General features: G+C 44.9%; 1 protein-coding gene across 1 annotated transcript; it reads right to left on the bottom strand.

Annotated features, from left to right (window-relative positions):
* Positions 1–88: 88 nt before the first annotated feature.
* Positions 89–24,884, bottom strand: boc (BOC cell adhesion associated, oncogene regulated). The gene is made up of 18 exons (XM_038728228.1): positions 24,667–24,884; positions 12,774–12,902; positions 12,017–12,289; positions 8,482–8,628; positions 7,492–7,635; positions 6,729–7,022; positions 5,638–5,910; positions 5,270–5,538; positions 4,991–5,156; positions 4,242–4,301; positions 3,711–3,920; positions 3,199–3,374; positions 2,831–3,053; positions 2,529–2,714; positions 2,226–2,437; positions 2,051–2,139; positions 1,669–1,820; positions 89–1,401 (listed from the first exon to the last, which is right to left on the bottom strand). Exons 2-18 carry the CDS (start codon positions 12,883–12,885, stop codon positions 1,232–1,234), a joined length of 3,156 nt encoding a protein of 1,051 aa, XP_038584156.1. The 5' UTR covers positions 12,886–12,902; positions 24,667–24,884; the 3' UTR covers positions 89–1,231.
* Between the last annotated feature and the right edge of the window lie 1,446 nt (positions 24,885–26,330).

The following is a 26,330-nucleotide window of genomic DNA, read 5'->3' as shown; positions in this document are numbered from 1 at the left end:
TAGATGGCACTTGAACTCATCACTTGTTTTTTGTGGCTCACAGGGAGTATTGCAGAATCCCACCAGTGGTAGAAACAATGAAAATTAGTGGCAGTAGTGGTGTCTTTATTCCAACAACAGTGGATTTTAAACAAAGCTGACAACCATAGAAGGAAAATTACACAGCAAATTATTTGTTTTCCCTGTAAAACATAGCAAAGCATAGAAAACAGCCTTTTAATCATAGCGTGCAGACTGCAGTTACCACACGCGTCTCAAGATTGGAAAGATGCACCAAAACACTCAATTTCATAAGCTTTTATTTACATGCGATAGTGCTCCAGCATATGCAACCACACAATGGCTACACTTACAAGGGGGAGTGTAGATTCAGGATGTCCTTCATTTTGATTGCGGGTGTCTCTGGCAAAGACTAATACTTATGCACCTGTGAGGGAGGAATAATACTGTCACACCTGTCACAGCGCCCTCACCTGGCAGTCATTTGGTAACCAGCAAATGAGTAAACAACGGAAGTGGTTGCAGTATAAAGTTCAGCTTATCAGAGTTTAAGATATTTTCCAGAATCTCTCCCATTCAGTGATTTAAAAAAAAAAAAAAAAAACACCAAAAAAATAAATAACTATACAATATATAATCTCTTATACACTACACTAACAATGATTTATGTTGCATACACTTGTTAATAGTTCGTTAATGATGAACAATGCATAATACATGTGTTACTGCTATAGAAAGTCGTCGTATTCTGAAAACGTGACAAAGCAAATGAAGCACCTCATAATTACAGCATTAGACTGGTTTGAATGGTCCTTTTTTTCTGTTGTACGCAAAGCTAAGTACCTATGGTCCAAACATTTAGGGTGGGGGATATCCACGAGTAATGAAGCGAGGAGTGAAGAGGGTCTAGACATGAAGCGCTGAACTGAGAGAAATCCCCTGCAGATTTAAAAAAAAAAAAAAAAAAAAAAAAAAAGGTCCCCTGGATGATCTTCACATGAGGAATAATGTCTCAAACTTGTTTCCCTCCCAAAGAAATGTAAAAAGACTTCAGCATCACAACATGGTATTCCTTTCTCCATGACAATGTATTAATAAAAGAGTCCTTTTCAATATGAAAATAACCTTATATACAGTATAATCAGACACTTATGTACAAAAGCATAAATATATAAATATCTGTGATACAAAAATAAATATTTTCTCTCGTTTTCTTCTGTGTAGCAGTCTCTTATACATCTGTTCTGTTGGCTGTCCTTTTCCCCTCAGGGGAGGCTTCATTTGAGAGGACGTTCACTTCCTGTACTGTTGTATCTTGGGATTGTGGTGTTGTGGCTGCTGAGGATGGTGTGGTGAAAATCCCTTCGTCTTCTAGAGAGAGAAGAGGGAAGGACGCTGGCTCTGCAGAAAGATGGAAGGAAGGAAAGAGAACAAAGAATGATTTCGTAGGGTGACGCTGATTCTAAAGTTAAAAAACAATGGAGATAAACATGTCAAATGTTTTTGAAGTTGTGTGGCTTAATAATTCACACTGAGTTCATATTAAGCACCAAAGCCTAGATCTTTCTGCATTGCAGGATCATCAGATGTAAGAAAAGTAACATATTTACAACACAGTTTAAGTAATAGAAGCCAATTTAAGAGTATTTCAGTCAACAACAGACGTACTGTGAGTGATGCCATCCTCTGATTTATCTCCACCACAGAAGTTACCATCATGTCCCAGTTCCTGTAAACTGCAGTGCTGATGGGAAGAGTCGAGGAGCTGAAGAGTGGAGTTATCAGGAGGACAGCAACTCTGGTCAAGATGATCTGGACTACTAAGGAATACGAGGAGAAAAAAAAACAAACAGTTTATATTAAGGCTGCAACTTGTGCTTATTTTTAGTATCCGTCTATAAAATCTTTCTTCTGTTTTCCATGCGAAATGACAGTGATTGTGTGTAAATCAAATATCAAGATCATTTGAATGCAGATCAACCTTGTCTACAATAATAATAAGTCCCTCCAGTACATTACAGTTAATACTGTTTTATTTGAAAAAAGGTACCTGGTGGAGTAGTGGTAAACGGGCAGATGTCCATTAGACACCGTCTGTGGCAACAGCGAGTCACACTCCATATCACAGTCCACCTCATCCTACAAAACACAAGCGCATAAAGATCATCCATTCAAAATATTGGACTTTCATAACATTAGCATCTTCTACTGAACAGTTTTTGTACCTGCTGCAGCCCTGGCAGGCAGTGTGTGGGGTGGTGAGGTTTTCCGTTCGGAGTGTATTCTCCATTAGCAGGGTAGACGCCATGTGGAACTGTCATGTGGCCGTCCAGCGGGCAGTGGCCAACCAGGGCAAGCCCCTGAAGGGGAACCATGGTGTACTGGCATGACGACACGGGGGCGGCCACGGCAGGAAAACACAAGTCGGACGCTTGCTCTGAAATAACCACAAAAAGAGAATTACACAGATGTAGAGGCAAATATTTTAATGGCTGGAAAAGATATGAGGAACTGCGAGGAGCACTCACTCTGTTTGGCCCAAGCCCTCCAAAGGCAGAAGGGGATGAAGGCAACAATGATGAAGACGAAGGCTCCCAGGACAACACCAACTATGAGGTAGGGTAGATCTCCGGGCCGAGGCACGGGCCCGCCGGGGTGTGTCAACCCATGGTCCGGGGTGTCTGATGGAGTAGGCCGCTGGTGATGAGGGCGAGCTGAGGAGACAAAAGTGGAAAGGTGTGTTAAAAAGACAACTTGGATACTTCTCTGCCTCTAAGGTAAGTGTATGTTAACAGCCAGATTTCCTCACTCCCCCAAAAAACAACCTCACCTTTCGTTTCAAGGATCACCACATTGCCAAATTCACTCTCTCCCTTCTCGTTGAAGCTCTGCATCTTGATGTCGTAGGCGGTCTCAGGCTGGAGGTCAGTGATCGAATGCCAGTATCTGTCTCCCTCCACCACATCCTTCTTATAGTCACTATCATTATCGCTGTCTGTTGGCCGGTAGTAGATGTAGAAACCGTAGATGGGTGTGTTGTTGACGGGAGTGTACTGTTGTAAGGGAAATAAATCATGTTAACAACACAACAAACTCAAAATAACATTTAAAAAAAAAAAATCACAGCAAAAAAAAAAACAACAACAACCTAGAAAATGCATCATGATTAGTAGCAAAAATTTTCTTCCAGTTACTCACCGTCCATTTGAGAATGATGGTAGTCTCATTGATGGCTTCATTGTAGGTGATGTAGGGTCCATCAACAGGGCGTTCATGGGTTCTCCCACCCACCACTGTGTATGCCTTCGAAGGAGCACTGGGAGGACTGGAACCGATTACATTCACAGCCACAACACGAAACTTATAGGACGTACCTACAGGGAGAGGGGAAAACCATTACTAATCTGTCTCTGGGGGCTGCAAGCTGCCTAGAATGAAGAACTGTATTGTGTTGACTAATGATGTTTGTTTTCACATTACTTTATGTTTTCCTTTTCAGAGCATTTGCGATTCACTTATGGTTTTGATTGATGGCAGCAATTACGGGAATGACTGTAACAACACTCATTATGCTGATGAATTTACAGGCCGTGGGAGTGTAATTACGCAGGACATCATCATTGTAATTATATGGTACGACATACTACTTCTCCCCCCCACTCCCCCAAGAGTAATAACAACACTGTTTTAAGTGCATGTGAATGGCCGACCTTTCTCCAGGCCCGTGATCTCCACAGAGAGCCGCGACGGGGGGATGTTTTCCACCGCTGTCACCCAGTCCTCTCCTGCCTTCTTCACCTTCTTGTACTCCACCCGAAATGACTGGATGGGAAAGCCACGGTTACCGCGAGGAATCCAAGTCACGTATGCAGACGTTTCTGTTGCAGTGGAGACTGTGGGCTTGTCGGGGGCTTCGGGAGCTGCAGAGGAAGAGGAATGGTGTCAGATAGAGGACAAGAACAGACATAAACTCCACGACAACACTATAATTATGACAGTGAAGGCAAAACATGTTACGTTCAGCACTTACTGAGAGCTCATCCTTCAGAGACAGAAAGGAAAAAGAGATTGAGAAATGTCAGTGTTAGTCAAAAGGAGAATGGTTAGAAGTTCAGGGTCTTGCTGTAAAACAACACCTTGTTACAGTTATTTTAGTAGAAGTGATTTTATAGTTAGTATATTTAATAGGAGGTGGAGTTTGCAAAGGCCATAATGAGGTACGAGATTGGGAGGATACTCACGAGAGAGGCTTGGTGATGGAACAGCAGGAGTTTTGGGTGGGTCAATTTGCCCTTTACGAACTGGAGACAGAAAAATACTAATAGTTAGTTCAGAGTTTAAATTAAGGAACTGCCTTTTGTGCCATGTCAAATTTTAATTAAATCCTCTTATAGGGCAGGAAGTCCACAGCAATACTATGCTAGCAGCTCTGTGAGGACTGTACTCTTAGCAGTGCTTTGAGCTCAATACTAACATCAGTATGGTAACACGCTCACAATGACGATGCTAACATGCTGATGTTTTATGATCAGGTATAATGTTTACCACGTTCACCGCCTTAGTTTCGCATGTTAGCACGCTAACATTTGCTAATTAGCACTAAGCGCGTACTACAGCTGAGGCAGATGGGAATGACATTAGCTTTGCAGGTATTGGACAAAATGGCAACTGATGATGGTGCTAGATGAAAAGTTAAAGGATCACCAACACGATTAATTCATCCTCAGGGGAACAAGAATGTCTGTACTAAATTTCACAGCAATGTGAACCTTATACTGGCCCTAGAGGAAAACTCAGGAGATTACCAAATTCAGTAGGATTCATCATCTGAGGACCGTGAATGTCTGTACCGAATGTAATGGTGATCCATATAAAACACGAGATATTTCAACAGGACCGACCGACCCACATCCGACCAGCCAAGGCGCTAGCATAAAAAAACATGTTTACATCTTTAATATGCTCTATGACTGCTCTGACAGTGTTGTACCTTTGCCAGTTCTGAAGGTCATCATGGCAGGTTGTCCTAAACCTCCACAGTTTTTGGCAGTCATCTCCACCTCATACAGGCTGTCTGGCTGCAGCTTGGCCAGAGTCAGCTTATGGAGAGAGCCTGAGATACTGCTGGAGGTCCAGTCTGCTAGAGGGTCTCCCACCTGAGAGAGAGAGACAGATGGGTGAGTTACAGAAAAAGACAGTGAACATGTTTGAGATAATATCATTTCTATTTGTATGTTTCAGCAGAGAATGCAGTGACGGATTGCAGTACCTTTCTGTATTTGACCATATACTCCAGCACAGGGATGCCTCGCTCATGCCGCGGCCTCCATGTGAGTTCATAGTAGTCAGCCTTGCCTGTGCGCGGCTGGCTGAGGATGATGGGAGCTTCTGCAGGCAGGATCTGTCCTGGCAGCTCTGAGCAGTCCAGAGGCAACATGGCACCCGTAGCTGCAGGCCTCACAGGCGGCTGCTCTCTTAGCACCTTGTCTGGGCTGAGCGGCCGATAGATTGAGGGCAGCTTCACCCTGGATGAAATTCCTAAAAAAAAAAAAAAAAAAAAAGACATACCTCATGAAATCTAAAGGCTGTCAATTGAAAGAATCAAATCCCTGACAAATAACCAACAATCCGACTTACCGGTGGAAACCGTGATGAGGCGAGCGGAGGCCTGTGAGCTGCCCACCCCGTTCTCAGCCATGCATTGGTACAGTCCATCATCCTGAGGGCCCACGTTGGAGACACGCAGCATCCGCGAGGTCAGGCGGTGGCGAGGAGACGGGGAGAGCGGACGGGCGTTGTGAAGCCACATCACTGAGGGAGTGGGTTTACCACGGGCCTGGCAGGTGAAGCGCACCGTCTCTCCGTACACGACCTCCTGCTGCTGCAGCTCCACCGTCACCTGAGGAGGCTCTGCAGGAGACAGACACAGTTTCGCCTTGTAAGCTTATTGGTAGCTTGAATGTTTGTGCATAGTGTCTACGGCTGCAACGGAGACGATTTATTGATTAGTCAATCAACAGAAAGTAATTAAATTAATATTATTTTATATATATATATATCATAACTTTTGATAATTGCCTTACCATTTAATCTTATCTTTGGGTTTTTGGATTGTTAGCAAGACAAAAACCATCAATTTGTCACCATTTTCTGACAATTTACATGATATAGACCAACACAGAAACCAATCAATGTTGTGTGTGTGTGTGTAAAGGCTGCATGAGAGGGGGGTGTACAGAGCCAGGCGGGCGGGGCAAAGCCAGCTAGTTGATGGTTGGCTGCTTGTGAATCAGGGAAAGACAGAGCTCATTACAGCCGCAGCAGCTCTCTGGCTTAAATTAGAGCCAGCTGCAGAGAGACAAGCCCACAACACACACACACACACACACACACACAAAACAGTCATCCATAACCTAGACACACTCAATCAAGTCCTTCTGCAGAATAGAGCGCTCTTTCTCCATAAACTTTCTTAATCAACGCCGCCCAGGCTTACATGCTTCTCACACATGACTACGTGAGCACATACAGACCCCTGTCTTCTCTGCCCGCCAAACAGGAGTCAGTCTAATTTTTAAATCCATGACATAGACATAACTCTGCTCACTGCAGAGTCAAATGACCAAACTCCATTCACTATGAAAAGCCTTCTGATCTGCATAAAAAAAACAGTTTAGAAACAACTTTAGAAAGACTGAAGACTTTCTTTTACTCTTCAGTTTACTCACCAAACACTTGTACGTCATAAAGCACCATTGCAGAGCTGGCAGAGCCGATGCCGTTGTCTGCTCTGCAAATGTAAGTGCCCGAGTCGCCCTCGCCCACCGCGTCAATCAGCAGGTTACTGAGCAGGAAGCGAGTGTTGTTATGGGAATGCAGGTTCTGCCCATCTTTTGCCCATATGACCTGCGGAGTGGGGATGCCGCTGGCCACGCACTCTAACACCAGCCGCTGGCCTTTGGTCACCATGATGGAACGAGACGCTGGCGGGTAAATGATCCGAGCTGCTTCCGAGGTGGAGCCTGGAAAAGATGACGACAGTCAGGGAATGAAAACTCTGCCAATATGATGTGAATAAGTCTGTGCACATTTTCCCACCCTCCATGTCTTTAATTTGCATGTGTTGTGGCTGACGTCACACTCAAAACACAAAGGATTTAAATCCCAATGTGAAGTCTAAGCACTTTGCATTTCTGCCTTTGAAGATGCAACCACATGAAATGTGCACATCGTCACCTGTGACTAAATGTGTCATGGCAAGCTCGATGATAAAAGTCACACTGAACTGTGCACATGTGGCGCACATGTGTCTGCAGCAAGTTGCAAGCTCTCTTATAATGTCTTTTCTGATGTACTCACTGAACGACCAGTTAATATTTCAGTACGACTTATTTTTGCGCATCTTTAAACTGTGTTTTCATTAGAACCAGCAGTGCTAATAAAAAGTGGGTGTTCTGTCTCAACATCGGAGTCTTGGAGATGATGACTCACGGCGTATGCGCAGGCGGTCTGCGGAGGTCGATGTTTTGACCTCCTGAGTGACGGGGTTGTAGGCAGCACACTTGTATGGCCCCTCATCGTCCTGCGTGGCGTTGGCTATCTGCAGGTTCCCTGACGGCATGATGAGGTAGTTCCCTGCAGAACAAAAACCCAAACAGATGTCAGACTGCTCTTAAACAAACCCATAAATGAGTCAGAGTGTACGCTGATGGGGAGTTACTGCTTTTGATGGGCTGAAGACAAAGATTCAGAGTTTTTATTAGTCTCTTGCTCACACAATGTGAAGTGAAATGCAGGGTAGTATACTGTGCTAAAAAGGCTAGTGTACAATAAAGAATTATAATTACTATAAGAGTAAAAATAAGGATTAAAAAGTCAAGGATCAGAAATTATGACTATATGTATTATTAGTATTTAAATCCTGGTGTGTGTGGTGTTGTACCATGTTTTCCAGAATATAAAAATGGGTTAGAAGGAGGAAGAAAGATAGGAGGAAATATATATTTAAAATAAAAAATATGAATATGACCAAGACAAAAGAGGAACTGCAGAAAAAGCAAGTCCATGTTGTGAAACGGTGTAATATGAGCGCGATGCGCCATTCCAGTGCATGTTTGCACTGTCGTGTCCAGAGGGTGGCGCCCCAGGGTCTGACCGAGAACTGTCCATCAATGTGGAAATCATTTCCTCACAGATAAGCTGCAGTTATCAGTACCTACAGCTGCCAGGCATCATCAGCATACCAGCCACAAACCACTGGAGCTTTTCTTCTCTTCCAGGCAACTTAGAAGTAAATAGTTTGAAAAATAAACAACTCCTTTCCCATGTTTCAACATTCTCAAGATAATACCCTTATCACTGGTTTAATGATGGGCCAGATAGCAGGATTATAGCATTCCGGCAAATTATAAAGATAGTTTTGGAATCAAGAGGGAAGTAGGGGAGAGATTATGGGGAGACCCTAATGAAATGAAGCAGCACCTTTGGATGTTTCCAGCCACTCCTGTTTGACACTGTAGCGGACCTGAGCCTTGGGCTGGCTTTCAGGCAGGTGACATTCAATCACAGCCGTGTTGCCTTCGTCCACCTCGATCTCCTGCTGGTCATCATGCTCAAAGTCCCGCAGCTCTGGAAAAAACAACAACACACAGGCGATGGAAAAAATCTGTGTCGTCACATCGCCACAACACAGTTCACCATCCTGTCATCATCTTAATACACAGTGTAAATCACATCTAACTGCACATGTATACAGTCAGTCCTCAGCTTTAGAAGTAGTAAACCACAATATTCTGAGCAATAATAAACTCTATAATAACTGTGCTGTTACCTTATTGGTTGTCAGCCTGTCCCCATTGTATCGTAACCACATTCCCACAACTTCTCTTTGAAAGAAAAAAACATCACGTGGGCCCTCAGGATGATGGACTGGTCTTCCACCTCCCTTTAGTCATTTCTTTCCCAATGCTTGTCTAAACATGATCTGACCTAAGTCACAAGAATTTTATTTAAAAAAAAAAAAAGCAATCTAGGTGATTTTTCTGTTTTACTCATTTTATGTCACTTTGGAAAGTCCAAAGCTTAAAAGTGGTGTGTGTAACATTCGAGTAGGTGTCATTAATCATGGTAAACATTATACAGGGACTGGAGCCTGTTCAGATTCTGTGGGAAATGCAGGGAGTGGGATTACTGCGGCCATGTGCTGCGACTGTGTCCCACAGACACACAGTCTGCACAGCACAGACACTCATGTGACCTCTGACCTTCTAAACGCCCCTAACCTGAGCGGCCCGGAGGCCTGGCCACGGGGTCAAAGGTGAGAGGTGTCCGTCCTATAGAGTTTCAAAGAAAGACATCCAGTTTAGGTTGGTGAGGAAACAGCAAAACTCTGCTCTTAAGAAGCCGGACAAAAAAAAAGAAAGAAGAAAAACCCCCAAAAATCTTAGCAGGAGGGATGCTGCCATTTTATAGATTTGAAGCAGAGGGAAACTAAAATGAGACTGAGAAAAGAAAAAGTGGGAAGGAAACAGCACAGAAGGGGGGAAAAGAGAGTAACAACTGGAGAAATTTGTCATGAAGGAGTCTAGAAGTGAAATGAAAGATAAATAAAACTTCTCCAGGAACGTAATTAAACGTCCACCAGCCTTTGTTGATTTATTCTTAACAAACATGGCCTCCTTCCATTCTTTCCAGTGGTGCTATAACTGCTCTGTTTTTCTTGGACCAGTCGCTCTCACTGGCAAGTACAGCAAGCTGCTGGTATATACAGTCAGCTGATGAGACTTTGTATACAGCTCTAATTCAATAAGTGGAGTTTAGTTAAGGCCAGGGTATCTACTCATAGGTACATCATAGTGATTTACTCAAAGCACTGAACAAATACCTTCAATACGGGCATCATTTATTCACCATGCATGTTGGATATGTCCCTCCGTCTGTGTCCACTTTCGACACACATACACCCACCTACCTACCCACCTCCATGTCCAACCCTGTTCAGCTCTTATTCTGAAGGATGAGAATCCCAGCCAGGACATGTCAAGCTAAGTGGTGTGTGCGTTGTGGGGTGGGGGGGCTTAAAGAGAAACTGTGTGGCGCTCCATTTGCTAAATCAATCAGGTGCTGTTTTTACAGCCACTCTACCCCCCCCATATCAACCCATCCCACCATCCTCCTCCTGCTTCCCCCAAATTCCTCCAGTTACAGCTTTTAACCCCCCCTCCCCTAACAACTCCACCGCCCGCATTCTTCACAGGAAGATCCCCGCATTGGTGCTTCTCAGGTGTGCGTGCGTACATGAGCGTGCCTGTGTATTCTTTATTCTTCTCTGTGTGTGTGTGTGTGTGTGTGTGTGTGTGTGTGTGTGTGTGTGTGTGTGTGTGTGTGTGTGTGTGTGTGTGTGTGTGTGTGTGTGTCCTGAAGGGATGGAGGATTGATGGTATTCATAAAGTGAAGCAGACCTCCCGCACCAGGGCTGCTTGGCAAGGCAGACTTAAATATTTCTAATGCATTCATCATCTTTATGTGTTGCAGTAGGAGGCCTGTGTGTGTGCGCGTGTATCTGACTCATAACATGTTTGTGCAATGTGTTGTGCGTTCACGTTGTGCAGATACATGTCTCCGTTTTCTGCAGCTAAAGAGGGGAGGCCAATTGTCTGCACAAGAATTCAAGCGAGCAGCTTTTAACTTATGCCAAAAAACCACAGATTCTTCAGAGTCGGATAGCGAGGAGGGTCTGGAATCAACCTATCCTGATCACAAAAAACATGTGCGTACAACTAAGAGGGCTCAAATGGAAAGGCAGGCACATATACACTCCCCATGGAGCAATTCCTTAGGCGGTTTCGGGGTGGCCAACGAGAGACCGTTATTAAATTAGAGACGTCTTTAGGGGAGGCGGGGCGAACAGCCTAGCGCCACATGTGATCTCAACACGATTCATCCACTGTTAGAACTATCAATAACCTTTACTACCTTTGTGCATGTGGAGCAGAAAGGAGAGGGGAAAAACATGAGGGGTGAAGATGACAAAAGAGGAGGGAAAGTGAAAGATAATGAAAGGAGGGAAGGAGGAGAGAAAGTGACAGGGAGAAGAGTGAAAAATGTGGAGGGGATGAGAAATGTGGGTGTGTAAGGTTACGGAGGACTTCAAGGAGACAGAGAATGTGACATCACGTCTCATCTTGTGCGAGGATCTTGTCTCAACTGGCCTAAAACACCTCTAGTTTCTCCCGCTATGGCTGCCTCACACATCAAATTTTAAAACAATACAGTTACACCACTGTTTTTTTTAACCTTATGGTTTTTGTGAAGTAATACATACATATCCTCTGTCCACCCCATCACACACACACCCTCCCTTATGTCCCCGCAGCCCTCTAACCAATTACAGGGCCATAATTTCTGGCAAGCCCTGCTGTTCGGCCCTATGGAGAGGAATGTGGTGCTGTGGGGAGCAGAGGGGCCGATGGAAGCAGGGGGCCCCCCAGGCTGAGCCCTAGTACCCTCTTCGCCTGCTCTGACCGGCCCCCCACCCCTGGGTCCCCTCCATTCCTCCAGCTCATGTTACACGGTTCAGGCCCCCCTCTCAGTCCCATGATGCATATCAAATATAACACCACACACTCAGACCAGCACTGCACTAAAAATGCCAGCAGTGAGAATAATTCACTTTCATATGACACAGCATGAGAGCAGCTGTTTGATTTAACTACACAGAATGAATACTTGCCTAACTATCTGGAGCGAATATTGCTAATCAATGATGTGCAACAGTTTCTCACCAGGATCAGAATTGTAGTTGGACCTTGTCAAGGATTAGACAGCAGTGGAAAAGTACAAGGTTTACAGTTTTGTACTGGGGAAGATTTTAAGCAAACAAATACCGCCCCTTCACTGTTTGTGTTCTACTAGAAGAAAATTAAGTCAAAGGCGTTCTTTGGATACACTGACAAACCAAAAAGGGGCCCGTGTGTTCGTGTTTATTTGTCTCTGCTTCGTGTGGGTGGCTACTCACTGGCAGCAGTGACGTTAGCAGGCACACTCGCCAAAGCTCCTGCGCTGGTGCTGGCCACACACTGGTATCTGCCCAGAGTCAGGTTGGAGAGTGTGGGGATGTACAGGCTATTGGGCCCCAGCACTACACCCAAATCTCCATCCAGGAACTCCTGGCCGTTGAGGCGCCAGCTGATGTTGGCAGAGGCGGGTCGGACGCTGCAGCGCAGATTCACGCTGCCACCCAGCTTCTGCACCACGGACATGGGCTCTTCAGTGAACACTGGCACCTCGTCTGAAGAAAAAGTCATACAAAAGTAGTTAGAAGCAAATTCAAAATCATAGAGACACTTTTTTTAAACTTTACACAAGTCAGCATAAGGCAACGTCATTAAATGTCTTGCTTGGTCTGAAATGCAAAAAACAATGTCAGACCAAGAGAAGCCTCAAATTCTCACAATTGAGAACTCGGTGAGGTCAGTATGACTCACGTAACCTGCCCACTTCTTCAGTTAATTTCAAATAAACTGCTGTTGCTGCTGCCAGACAGGTACAACACCTTTTCTCTGTGACTGTGCCAGAATATTTTGTTCCTGGCAAGACTTTTACTGCACCAGGTGTTTGGGGATACTAATGTAAAGGCGTTCATAAAGAGAGCATAGATCAAGTGACTGATTTGCATTCTGAAACGCTGACAGAAGGCACAAACGTGGAAACTTTATTTAAATTCTATTTCTGCACTTAGAGATCCAGTTCACCATCACACTTTGTCTACTTACCAGGGAGAGAGGCGCCGCTCTGCAGGCAGCACAGCAGTACTGCACCCAGAGCGCACAACACAGGAGCTCTTCTCTTTTTCATCCACGGAGTCCAGTCTCGCTTTCCAGACATCTTCCATACACTACCTCCTGAAACACACACCCAAACAAAGGAAGTTCAGAGGGTCAGTTACAAATTTGGTACACTCAAAACAAACAGCATAAGCCACTTTCTGACTGAAACAAACACACACACACGTACAGAGAACAAAGCCACCAAAACTCAACTTGGAAACATACATCATTCATCTCAACAGCCAATCATGATTCATACATAAGTTGCTCTCTATCTTATTTGTATACACACACACACACACACACACACACACACACACGTACACAAACAGACAGCCATTAACAAAACACAACCCAGGCGAGGCGGTGCACTCTGCTGTACCCTCAGCAGCCAAACCTGAGACACAAATAAAGCCTTTATTCTCTGTCAGCCCCCATCTCACCGCTGACCCCATCTCCTCGCTCTGTACCCGCACCCATTCAGCCTGCGTTCATCAAAGGGGCGCCCTCATTCTGTGGGCCGTAACCCAACCCCTCCGCCTTCCCGCTCAGGTGTAACCGATACAGGTAGAGGGTCCAAGAGGAGGGAGGACAGGCAGGGGAGGGCGAAGGGAAAACACAGGCTGCATTCAGGAGTCGGGACAAAGAACAACTAATGAGGAGAAGGACAGGCAGGAGGACGGGGGGAATACATATCACAGCACTGAGGAGTGTGTGTGAGATGGAGGACTCCAGTGCAGTATGTATTGGGAGGAAAATGGAGAGGACGATGGTAATGGACAGTCTATTAACAGTTAATGTAGAGAGGGGAGCTTTTCTCTCTCTCCCTTGTTGCCTGCTGCCAAGTTTCCCGAATTCTTTCCTGTCAGGTTAAACTAACAACTTCCCGTCAGGATGAGGAGGGTGGTCCTGCAGAACTGAATCTCTCTAACTCCCTCTCTCTCATATATACATTCATGTCGCTGAAGAAGCACAATGACATACTCAAGGGCGTAAACCTCCTGCGTCGATACAGTAAAAATGGAACTGCACAACTTTCTCATACATATTTGTCCTGTTATTATTATGGCAAGAGGATGATTAATGAAGCTATGAGACTAGGGACTGCACACACTCACACAACACACGAGGGGCCAAAGCAGGACAGTAAGAGAATGGAAACTCTTACAGTCTAACATCATCTAACACCAGCAGTGAAATGTTTTAGCTGTCTGGCACATTTATTGAAAATGAGTAAAGCAGCAGGCTGATGGAAAAGCAGCTATTAACTATGCCAACTGTCGTACTAGGCCACACAACACTGCTACATTTTAATTGCACATTGTGAGCGTGTGTAAACTATATTAGATTGTTGATTCTCACGACATGAACAGCAACTGAGGACTACTACCCAACTTGCTCAAAAGCAACGGAACTGTAATGATTCTTGGATCACTTTCATATTCACCTTCATTCATTTACTAAACCTGCAGAAACTTATTTTTGCCACTCAGAGGCAGCAGAAACAAGCGGTTAACAGAAACGCTCCTTTTAAGTTGACGATGGCTAACTTGCTAGCAAACAGTTGCTTTTTAGCGCCATTTTTGGTCTCCACCAGCTCCTGAGGGAAACAGCTGGCTCTTTAGCTGCTAAAAGCTCCACTATATTCACCAGCTACTTGCTAACTTTCACTGTCCGCTGTTTAATAATGTTGGTTTTTAAGAGTTATTTTGATGAAAATGAAGCTGCTGAGAGTCGAGAGTGTGAATCAAAACAGTGTAGTCGTGTCCCAATAACCAAAACACACCGCAGAGCTGAGGGGACCTACAGTGTGTGTGTGGTGGGGGATAATGATCTTACATTTGTCACTTGGAGCGACCACTTTCACATACAATTAGTCATATGATTTACTGTTAATATAAAATTATTGACTATATTCTCATTAGGCAAAAATGCTAACCATTGGAATTTGCTGCTTTTCACAAAATGAATGCAAATTGAATATTTGGTTTTGGACTGTTTGCCAGACAAAACAAGCAATATGCAGATGTCACCATAGATGGGAAACTACATTTTCAATACTGAAAATAGTTGCAGCCTTACATACGTGTAGCAGTTTTACTCACTGAGTTACTTACTGAGTGTCCCATCAGTAGTGGTCTCACTCAGTAAACAAATAGCAACCTACTGTGGAGCCAGGAGCAAGCAAAGCTGAAGGCCTGTGGCTTCTGTGGCTGGTGGCTATATGGACACAACCTGGGACAGCTGCCCATAAAAGACACATACATCTGTATCGAGCACCTGTCCCAACTGTGAGAGTCATTAACCGTAAACCACAGTCAGTCAGTCTGCCAGCTGGCACACAGCAGGATACCTCTTACCTGTCCAATTTCTCTCTCACACACAAATAAAAAGCAGTGACAGTGAGACAGAGATACCGCTATGTTATAATAGTGGCATGAGAAGGCCCCTTGTACATTATCACTCCCTAAAAACAGCCCAACTCCTCTGAGCCTGTCTGTCTGTCTGATTCATTAGTCAGCTGGGTCATGTGTTTGCTTAGCGGATACCCTGCCTCAAGATGAAACATTGGCCTGACATCTATGTCCAACTTTTTCCATCCATCCTTCCCAGAGAAGTCACAGACAGAGAAAGGGAGAAGAGCTTCCTACGCATCAGCAAGACTGATAAAAACCAGAGCACACACACACACAGACAGCTCCCCTTAATCAAAAACCGAGAGAATGTGTGTGTTAATGTGTGCCTGTAACTGTTTTGTTTCAGCTTTACCAGTGAGGAACAACACTGAGTGGCAAACACTTTGTGGGAGCAGCTTTGTGGTATTAAAAACATACTTCAGTGACAGTGCAGTGAGGAGAACCGTGTGAGCTGCTCAAATCTGTCAGAAGTAAGATTACAGGAGAGTAAAGCTATTTCTGTAATCACGCTGAGGAATGGACACAATGATTACTGTGAGACCTAACTTACTTGAGACTTGACTCCCAAAAAAAAACTTGACTTTGAGACTTGTCTAACATTTTGAGTTGGTAAAATTGTGGGTAATAAAAAATACATAAGACAGCCGCAGGCAGGGCTGTGTGTTGAACCTCAATACTGTTATGGTATCAGTCGAATGCCTGGTCCAATACACTGTCTTGTTTACTTGTTCATTAATAAGATACTTACTAATTAATATCTAAGTTTGACAATTTTAGAGTGTATTTTGTAGACCAAGTTCTTGTACAGCTGCTTTGACATTCACCATTTGAGAAATTTGCCTTTTTTTGTTGAATGAAAAATGTTTTCCAGATATCCAGAAAAAAAGGTGTAATTTTGTTTTCAGTACTGAAACTCATTGTATTGGCACTAGTATTTAAACATTTCATACGACACCCAGCACCAGCAACAGGTGGGCCTGCATGGTCACACATGTGACACGTTCATTTATTTATTAGATATACGCATTGAAAAAAGAAACCATGAAAATTATTTAGAGTTGGATCCAAGTCACAGGTTATTCAAGGAAAGTCCTTGAGGGCAAGTATATCCTTAACTCTAAGACCTGAAATCAGCTCTGAATACAGGTGTGTATCCATGTTTGGAGTACATAGATATATCATGGAGAGGACTAGTGGATAACACGACTAGCAGAGTTTTCCAGCTTGTGCCGGTAGTGTGCAGGCATGCACCGGAGTGTAGGTATGCGAGTGCCTTATATGTTGTTGTGGGAGAGAGTCACTTGACAGAAGTTCATTGTGAGCGTGCTAAGTGAAGACACCGGGGCCCCTGTTCTCCCAGGCCACTGCCAGTCCCATTGTCCCCCTGCCTCCGTGGATAAATTCATTTTGACAACCCTGCTAATTGGATAAAACCAGACTGGAGCCTCCTCCCTGAGCTCTCACATTCCATCTGCTTTCTGGCATGAAGAGGACACACAGGAGGGGAAGTGGTGGTCGAGGGGTAGCAGGGTAGTAACTCCTGAGGAGCTGAGCTGTTGAATATTTATCACCTCCCTAAACTCTCCCCTCTTGCCCTCCCTCCTCCCCCCGTTTTACGTCTTTTTACACCCAGCCCCCCCCCCCCCCCCCCCCCCCCCCCGAGGTTCTCCAAACACCACAAAGCCCCCCCTTTAGATAAACACATGCGGTGTCAAGTGTGAGGAGTGCCGGGGGTTCAACTGCCCTGCTCGGGCCCGTAGCCCACAATGCCATGCCGCATAGCTGCCATGCGGGAGGCCGGTTGCCCCTGGCGACGCTAACAGGCAGAACGCACCTTAATAGAGTGGAGAGTCATTGTAAAGCAGTGAGCCAGTGCACGGACAAAGACCCCGCGAACCCCGGGAGAAAGGGGAGACGCTACTCTGAAGGGCCCGGAGAAGAGCTGATGGGCCCTGCTCAATGACCAAAGAGAAGGAGGGGGGGCTCAATGACCAAGAGGTTTGTAGAGAGTTTGGGGGGGCAGGGAGGAGGGGTGGTGTAATGCCTTTATGGATTGATGTGAGATGGGTGAAGAAGGGGGTTTATGGAGGCAGTGGGGGGGTGGAGAGGGTGACTGAGAAAGCAGAACGGCCACTCAAATTAATAGAGAGGATGTCAACTGGCGGGCGAGCAGGAGAAGAGAGCAGGGCCTCGTCAATGAGAGGGTGTGTTTGAGAGAGCGTGTGTGAGAGCGTCGCTGAATGTCCCAACATATTTTCCCCTCACTCTGACAATCTGTTTGCTGGTCTCTCGGCTTGGCTCGGGTTTGTGCTGAGTGGTGGAGGACGAGGAGGGTCCGGAGATTGCTTAACAAACCCACAACATGCCCGATTTACCATCAGACCATCACACAGGGAGGGAGCAAGAAGACGGCAACAAGGAGAGGGCAAATTATTAGGAAAGCATAGTCAGAGATAAGGCTGCAACTACAGATTTTTTACAGTATTGTTCAAAACATTCAGCTTATTAATTCTCTGAATATTTCTCCATGTGTGAAAAATAAGAAAGATACAGAAATACAGTGAAATCATGTTGCTGGACGCAGCTGTCTCTACTTGGATAATGCAATCTAAAATGAAGAACTGTCAACTTCTGTTCTCTGTACTTTACACAAGCAATAACATGGCAGAACAAATATTAAATCAATTCCCATTTATCTCCTTGTTACCCTGAGATGGGCTTTGTTGGACTTATCTTGGCATGGAAGCCCAACAGGTGGAGAGGGGGCCAGTCCAAATCCTCCACTCGAGACATCACTCGTTCTCATGCCATAAAATTACACATCAAAAGCATCCCTAACGAGGTTGAGAATTTACCCCTCCTCCTTCATAACACGCACGCACACACACACACGCTTCACAAAGTATTAACGAGCTATATGCCCATCCAACCCCTCCTTCAGCCCCCCGAACCGACACTAACGAGCTACAGAGCATCTCGAGGATTAACGAGAGAGATCTGGACAGGCCAGCCATGTAGAGGAGGGGGGCGTTCTAATCAATTAGCCACCAAAGCATTTGCATAATTTAGATAACGAAGCTGAATTAACCACAGAGAGCTAATTACTGTGCTATGGCGAACACACCCACCCACATTCCTCTCTCCCTCTGGTGTGGGATGCCAGCGTGCCCACCAGGGCCATGGGAACGGGATCGGATCATTGCGACTGCAGTGGCAGTCGGAGCCAGAAAGACGGACCAAACAGTGATGTAGGTACCATTAGCCAATCAAAATCGGAGGGAGAGTGAAAGGAAAGAAGAAAGGGAGGAAGGGTGAAAGGAAAGATGGATGGATGAACAACAGAGAGAAATATGGGTGATAGATGGAAGGAAGGAAAGATCAGAGGATGGATGGATGATAGAGTAAAAGCAGCAAAGAAGGAGACATGGGTGATTAGAAGGAAAGAGGGGGAGGCGTGATAGATGGAGGGAATGATGAAAACAAACAGATAGCTAGATAGATAAATACCACACCACCACAGCTAGCTATATAAAAAAAATTAGACTAAAATAACATTTTAAAGGCTGAAATGAAAAATACTACTACTATTATTTATTATTATTATTTACTATTATTGCTCCAAGCTTCTAAAGTGAGACAGAATATCTTATACTGAGTTTTGGACAGACAATAAAATGATCTTTAAAGACATCACAGTGCAAGAAAATATACAGTATTAAGTAAAAAATGGACCCTTTCTGAGCAGCTTTAACTAAGCACCAAGAGTCTCAGTACATGAATCACACACACACACACACAGTAGTGGGAAAACTAACTAATACCCAGGATTTCACAGTACTCATCACACAAACACACAGTATTTCGTTTACCCGCAGCCATTCTTTCCCTGCCTGTGTTCTCTCCCGGCGCACACACAGTTGATGACACATAAGCAAGCAATCACACAAACTCCTATTACATGGTAAAAGTATACTCACAGAGGCACATAAATATGTAGACCTCAGGAAGTTTTTCCAACACCAAATGTCAACACCCAAAAAAACAGGCTACCACTTATCCTCGGCCCAGGAGATAAACTACATGCACGCCACGGCACTCATGCATGCTAATATAGACTTTCATAGCTGTACATATATGCCGCCTGCTCCTTGTGTGTTCCCGCATCGCAGGGAGGGAGGGAGCAAGGGTGGGGGGAGGGAGCAAGGGTGGGGGGAGGGACGCGAGGGGTGACAGGGGCCCCCCAACTCCTTTGGCAGGCTCATGCATCAGAGTGAATGGAACCAATTATAAATCAAGAGCAATTTCTCCCCATTATTCAGCAGGAACCAGGATGGAAAAAGAAAAGAGAGAGAGAGAGAGAGAGAGAAGAGAGAGAGAGAGAGAGAGAGAGAGAGAGAAATATTATATGAAAAACAGATATGAGGACGCATTAGGAAATTGAGATAAGGCAGAAAGAGAGGAGGTGGGGGGGGGGGGACAGATGAGGGAATGGAGAAAGGATGTAAAGTTATATGAAATGGCTGAGGGAGAAAATGATAGGAAAAAAAGATATGAGGAGGAATTAGAAAACAGAGAAGAGGCAGGAAATTAGACAGAAAGCGGGGCGTCTATGGTGTTGGAGATGGTGCAACCGATTTTAACTGCTTACACCAGGACTGTGAGCGAAATCCGCTGGTCTGAAAGAGTTTCTTAAGAGAAGACACAGCTGGAGGAGGCTTGTTTCAAAGAGAGCTCTCAGTGTCAGAAGCGGGATTTCAGTGTGTGAGAGAGAGAGGAAGACGTGGTAAAGCAGAGCTACCATTTGTCCTGTCACTCAGAGCCACGGATGTGCACTGTCCTAAAGGGGTAAAGCTCTGAAATATCATAAAATATAACCTCACATACATACACACAGACATACAATTTGGACCGAAGACAGAGGAGCGCTGTCGATGGAAAATTCCAGTTGCAATAACCTCAGGGGCCCAATAACTAACTAATCTGGTGCCCAGTGATTTATTCTGTTGAATCTTGTCTTCTCCTGCCAGTTTGACATTCTTCAATGATGAGTTTTTTTTCTCTCTGGGGCAACACTTTAAATCTGATTATTGGTTAAAGCCCCTGGAACTCAACCCAGACTCCTTGACGTTTTTGTCTTTCCAGTGCTTTTATTGTTTCGTTCGCACACGCACATCGAGACAGGAATACATTACACAGTTAATATTACAGGAGAAGAACTAACTGGTGGAGCTCGAACAAGTCCAACAAAGCCAACCAAAATTAGACAAATTTTTACAGTGTGTGCAATTGAGACAGAAAAAAAGGGTGACTTAAATTCAGTCCCAGTCAGAGTGCAATCTTGCGCCTGTGTGTGAATGATCTATTAGTGTGTCTGGGTTGCTTTTGGCTCGTAATAACACCCCCTAATCTTTGTCCAAATATCTGCTTTGCACACACAGGGCTATTTGTCTACACACACACACAGCTCTCTTACCCGAGTCTGGAGTTGATCAATGATACAGCACTCACGCCAGACTCTCAATGTGTGTGTTTGTGTGTATGTGTGTGTGTGTGTGTGTGTGTGTGTGTGTAAGAGAGAGCGAGTATATGGTCTGGGTAACTTCATTATCCAATCAAGAGCTTCTTAACTTTTCCTTTAAGTAGTGGAACAAATCAACTCAGCTGGTTTAAAGGCTTTGGATAATCTCTATTAGGCTGTTAAGACAACAAATGTAAGCATGATTATATTCATGATGTAGATATAAACTAAACGTGCATCCACATATGGTTTCTGAATATTATTTGGCGCCTTAAAAATGGGCGTTTCGTTGCACGCAATCTCTTTTCTCTTGCACACTGTCATCTGCTTTCATTCTCCTGTCTCTCCTTCCCTTTTATCCAATTTATCTTCATCGCTGCCTCAATAATCTCACTCTGTTTGATCGTGGCCTGTTTAATTAGCCTCTCCAACTGTGTCAGAACTTTCTCCTTCACTATTCGCCCTTTTTTTTTTTTTACCTCACATTCCTCATCTCTCTCTCGCTCTCTGTGGTCCTCGCCAACAGGGAGGATCAGGAGGAGAGAGGTATGCAACCCCAGGGGAGGGGCCTGGACCCCGGCCACCTGCCGGTCCAGGTGTCCCTCTCTGGTTATCCGATGTCTGACTGGACACAGAAACCCTCCCGGGGGCACGAGGCCCAAGCCCGAGCCTCCAATCTGTCAGCGCTGGAGGACTAATGCACTGTATGTCAACAGGCCAATAATGTCCAGCTCTGGGAAATGAGGCAGCCTTATTTGGCGATGACTGTGTTTCTGAAATTATAAAGTGTAAGCTGGCCTCTTCTTTCTCTCACACACCGTTTTCCCTTCTTCTAATCTCAAAACAACCACGCAGGTAAGGCCAGCTGAGGACCACAGTGACGAGCAATACATTCCAGTGCAAAGAGATAATCCTGATTGGACAGGAACTATCACTCACACAGGTACACAAAACCTATACACACACACAAACACGTGCAGTAAAGACCCACAGATTCTGCCTGCAGGCTGTTATGACTGCATGAGTGTACCCGCTGTCACAGAGATGAAAGCGTGCCCTCAGGGAGGATTTTTTTCCTCCTTTGTCAATTAACGCCAATGTTACACCCTCTACAATAACAATATTGCTTTCCAGTACCGCAGTCAAAACTCAGGAACTTTGGCTCACAAGCATGAGATCCAAGCGGTAACAGCAGTCCTCGCGGAACCGCTCATAATCTCGAAAATGCATCTCAAAATCCATCTCAATCTAAAGACTTTGATTTCCATCCAGATGTAAAAAGACACCAGGCTGCGCAAGAGACAAGTTAAATCCTATCCTTCCACTCACATCTTACAACATGGTTCAATATGGCAGAGTAAGATATGAGTAAGAATCTGCTGTTGGCTGCAAACCTAAATCCACACAGTATCTTTTCTTTACAAGCTGTAAACTCAGCTCCAAACGATCCAAAAAATGGCAGCTTTTGTCTCCGCTACATGTCTGTTTGGCAGGTAACCAAGATCAATCTAATATCATTTCAAGTCCCAGCCTCGCTGTAAAAAAGGTCCCGCTTTTACAGTAAGAAAAAAAATGGCTCCTACATTCTGACATCTATCAGGCTCTGCAACCAAAAGACAATAAAGTTAGTTTCCTGTCCTGACCTTGAGGTCTCTTCCGCCTATAGGTGTACACAGTCCCAAAAGTCAACAACGTGTAGAATTTTGGCAGACATATTTAAGAGTAATGTTTCTCTACATCCAGGCAATAGCTGTTGTTTCAGCCTGGGACTGCAGCCTGAAAGAGTTTTTCCATTCATCACAACATCCTGCATAGAAGAAAACATACTATAATGCTCATATAGGGACCTGAAGCGTGCCTGTGGTATTCAATAATGGACTGAGTCTACTTTACTGTAGTCTGCAACTTACTTCATTATCAAGACATCTTTAAATTGCTTATTTGGTCCGAGCAACAGTTTCGATTTAAAAAAGGCAACAAATCCTCACATTTGAGAAGCCAGATGTTTGCTTTCAATCGATTATTAAAATAGTTGTTGATTAAGTTCCTGTTGTTTTTCTGTATTAAAGGAAAGCTACTGTACTTGAAGCCAACAGCTGACTGTTTTGGCCACTGAAAGCTTTCAGTATAATATCCTGAATAAAAAACATTTTATTATAACGCTCCTATAGGGAGTTGTGGTATCCAGTAATGAACTGAATCTACTTTATTATTGTCTTGATTGTGTGGTCTCCTGTAGTATGACTGTGGGATTTTAAATATCATAGTAACTTACAGTAGCTGGACATATTCAGTGATATTTGTAAGATGGACTATGAACCCCTATAATTGTGTATCTCCAGGCTCCACTTAGCCTAAGTAATCAAATGGGAGAAACAGTGTGAGAAACAAGCAGATAATCAGACTGGAATCAATTAGTCCAACTTTGATCCACCGACTGCCAGAGATGATCAACAACTACAACAAAATCCCTGCAACCAAAAAACAAGAGGCTCCTCTTTACTGAGACCAATTAATTCCCTTATAAGCTGTGCGCCTAATTGGAGCAGGCCAGGCCATTCGTTTCGACTTTTAATCCAAGTGACATTGATTCAGCGGGAACAATCAGGCCCTCTTGTCTAATGCCATGTCTGTCACTGAATCGCAGAGGTTCCTCCATGCGAGGAAGCGGAGGCTAAATGTAATCCAAACAACAAAACGGCACCTGGGGTTGGAAACTTGAGCCCCTGCGGCTGTTCCTGCAGGCCTCAGTGTCCGTGACCACCCCCCACCACCACCACCACCAGGCCCCCACGGTGAGTGACACCCGGGCCAATACGCATTAGCAGCACGGGGATTAAGACAAACATTTTCTCATTAAATCAGACCTGAATGATGGGATGGCATCAGGAGAAACTCTCCTGACAGAGAGGCAGGATGCTGCATTCCTGGCTGCGCTGAGCAGCTGTCAGTGTATTGGAGGCTTCGGTTATTCTGACACAGGACTTTGGTTTGCGGGTGAGGGGGTAGTGATGATGACTGTAGAAATTCACTCAGGTAGCATTGTTATGCTTCTTTCTATACCAATAATAAACCTGCGCAGGCCATTTTGTGCATTAACAGGATGGAAGAGGGGAAAAAGGCTTTTATTTTTTTTTTTTTAATGTGACAATCTTTAAGAAGTTCATTCATTAGGAGCATCATTAAGAAACGAAAGTGCAAAATGTGAGTTGCTTTGCCTATGATGGTCACTGTACCCTAGCCCATCACTACATTGCTGCACTCCCCGATGATAATATGGGGGTAAATCTGGCATGTCTGTTTTCGGTTACCCTATGGGAGCGACTATAGGCTGCGGCCTTCAAGACGCAGACGCATTTTCCCTAAAAAAGAAACACACGTATGTCCAAAAACACAGCTATAAATTTCTGCAACGTGTCACACGAGGCTGATTCCTCTCCAAAGACATTTATCGTGCTGTAACCGTCAGCGGATACAGGCAGAAAAGTCGGGAAAACTTTGGAAAATATACGTAGAGCTCATCCAAACAACAACAGGCTAAGTACGAATGCAAAGTTAACTTTTCTTATAGGAGGTAACGCAAAGATCGAGAGCCAAAACGCACACCATCCATTCAAATAACGGAGAGGGGTGATACAGAAAGTTTGGAGCAAAGTCAATGTAAATCAATAAGGGGAAAACAAAAACAAATGTGGCTATCAAAGTAGTCGCCAGTATGAAGTAGTAATCTTCTAACAAAATCACAACTTTCTCTTTAAATTAAGGAACATATAAGTTGGTAAAGACTTCCGCCAGGCTGCAAACACGCACCAAAGTTGGTACATTTATCTGTAAGTTTATAAAACATGTTGATACGGAGCGTAAGACCGCAAAAACATGGACCGCATGAAGGCATAAAACTTACCAAAACTGCTGTAGTTGGTGCTCACACCTCGTTTTAACCAGCCGATCTCCTCTTCGTTTCTCTTCTGCTGTACGTTTTAGTCCCCAAAATATAAAAGTTTTTGCTTCTCTTTTCCCTCTAAAGCCTCGCTGCTTTAGTAATTTACTGCGATGCCACCGACATTTTCTTCGGCTCCCCAAGTTCTCACACTGAAAGGCCGTTTTTGGATGACTGAGCTCTCAAACAATTCTCCCTTTTGCGACGCCTTTTCGGGTCCTCCCACTTCCCAAGCAGGAGGAGGGATCTGAACAATAGGGACTGGCTCCCAAAATCCCAGAGCCGGGTACTTCGCCGCCGTTTCTCCAGACTACAGATATCCACTCGCCACACATGAGGGCTTCCCAGAGGTTGTGCGTAAAAATAGAACCTGGATCACTAATTGTAAAGTTCAGACAGGCATGTATGATAAGAAAAAGTCGTAGAAACTTCAATAATTAAGAACTACGGTGTCCTGGAGGAGAAAAGTGCGCCCCCTCCCCCTCCTCCTGCTCTGTTCCCCCTGATTTGGTATGCCTTGGTCCCCACAGAGTTTGTATTGACCCCCGTCCATTGAGGCCTGCAGGCCCTCCAGTGCAGCTGTGCAGTGCGGTGCTGTGTTGTGTTGTTGTGAGCTGGATGGGCCCAGTCAGGACTGTGCAGCACACACACACACACTTACACACTCTCATACCACAGTGATCACAGCTCGACACCCCCCCCCCCCCCCCCCGGAATTCTCTTCTCCACTTCAATCAGCACACTTTGAAACGAGGGGAGCCATTCCTGTCCAGTTCATTAATAACTGACTGTTCCCAGATCGCAGGGTTTGATAGGGGGGTCTGTTGGTGGGAAGCCGGCCGCAACTCGCCTCTGTGAATGCAGGAACTCCCACCATGATGTACCTGCGGGGTCATTGCAACCCTGCAGGGCTCCATTCACCGACGAGCCGTGTGGCATTTTATGACACCTGTTGCTTTTGTTCAGGTGAAAGTGTGTTTGCGTGTGGAAAGACACACATTTTTGGGACCTTTTCAGCTTTAAAAAAAAAAAAAATTAATTAAAAACCCCACTCCACATCAGAATATCCACATTCCACCTCACACCCAGCAGGTTATTCCAGCTTCAAGATGTTCTCAAGGAGTCATTACTCGTGGGTGTTTTCCAGTGTTGTGCTGCGCTTTGCCAGCACTTTGCAAGCTCTGCCAATGTTTTGGTGTTGTTGCTACCAAGCGGGGCTCTGTTTGTATGTGGCTCCCTCACACCAGTGCCATCCTGCACTGCACTGCAGAGTAGTGGGTGGGGGGAAGAAAAAATGGGGACTCCCAATCCCAGAAAAAAAAAACCCCTCCATGGTGCCCCTTCCCCCCTCTCCATCTCTCCATGCAGGACTGGATGAATTAGCTCGGGACAAAAGGCTTTGTGGGCCGGCCATGAAAGGCCTATTAACCATACTGCATCCCCCAGAGGCCCTGCCCGCAGGACACCGCCTCCCAGAATGCCACTCTCTCAGCAGGCCGCAATCCCAGCATGCACCGCTTCCCTTCAGCGCTAACCCCTGTCACCCCCGAGCCTCGCTATAGAGCCCCACACAGATTGTCATGTAGATGATTATAAATGTTGTTATGAAAGTAATGGAGAGTGAGAAG

Source organism: Micropterus salmoides, unplaced genomic scaffold, assembly GCF_014851395.1.
Source record: "Micropterus salmoides isolate LMB-PRFRI ecotype aquatic unplaced genomic scaffold, ASM1485139v1 Ms_hic_scaffold_1, whole genome shotgun sequence".
In the NCBI taxonomy this organism is placed as follows: Eukaryota; Metazoa; Chordata; class Actinopteri; order Centrarchiformes; family Centrarchidae; genus Micropterus; species Micropterus salmoides.
This window is presented reverse-complemented; position numbering and strand designations above follow the sequence as displayed.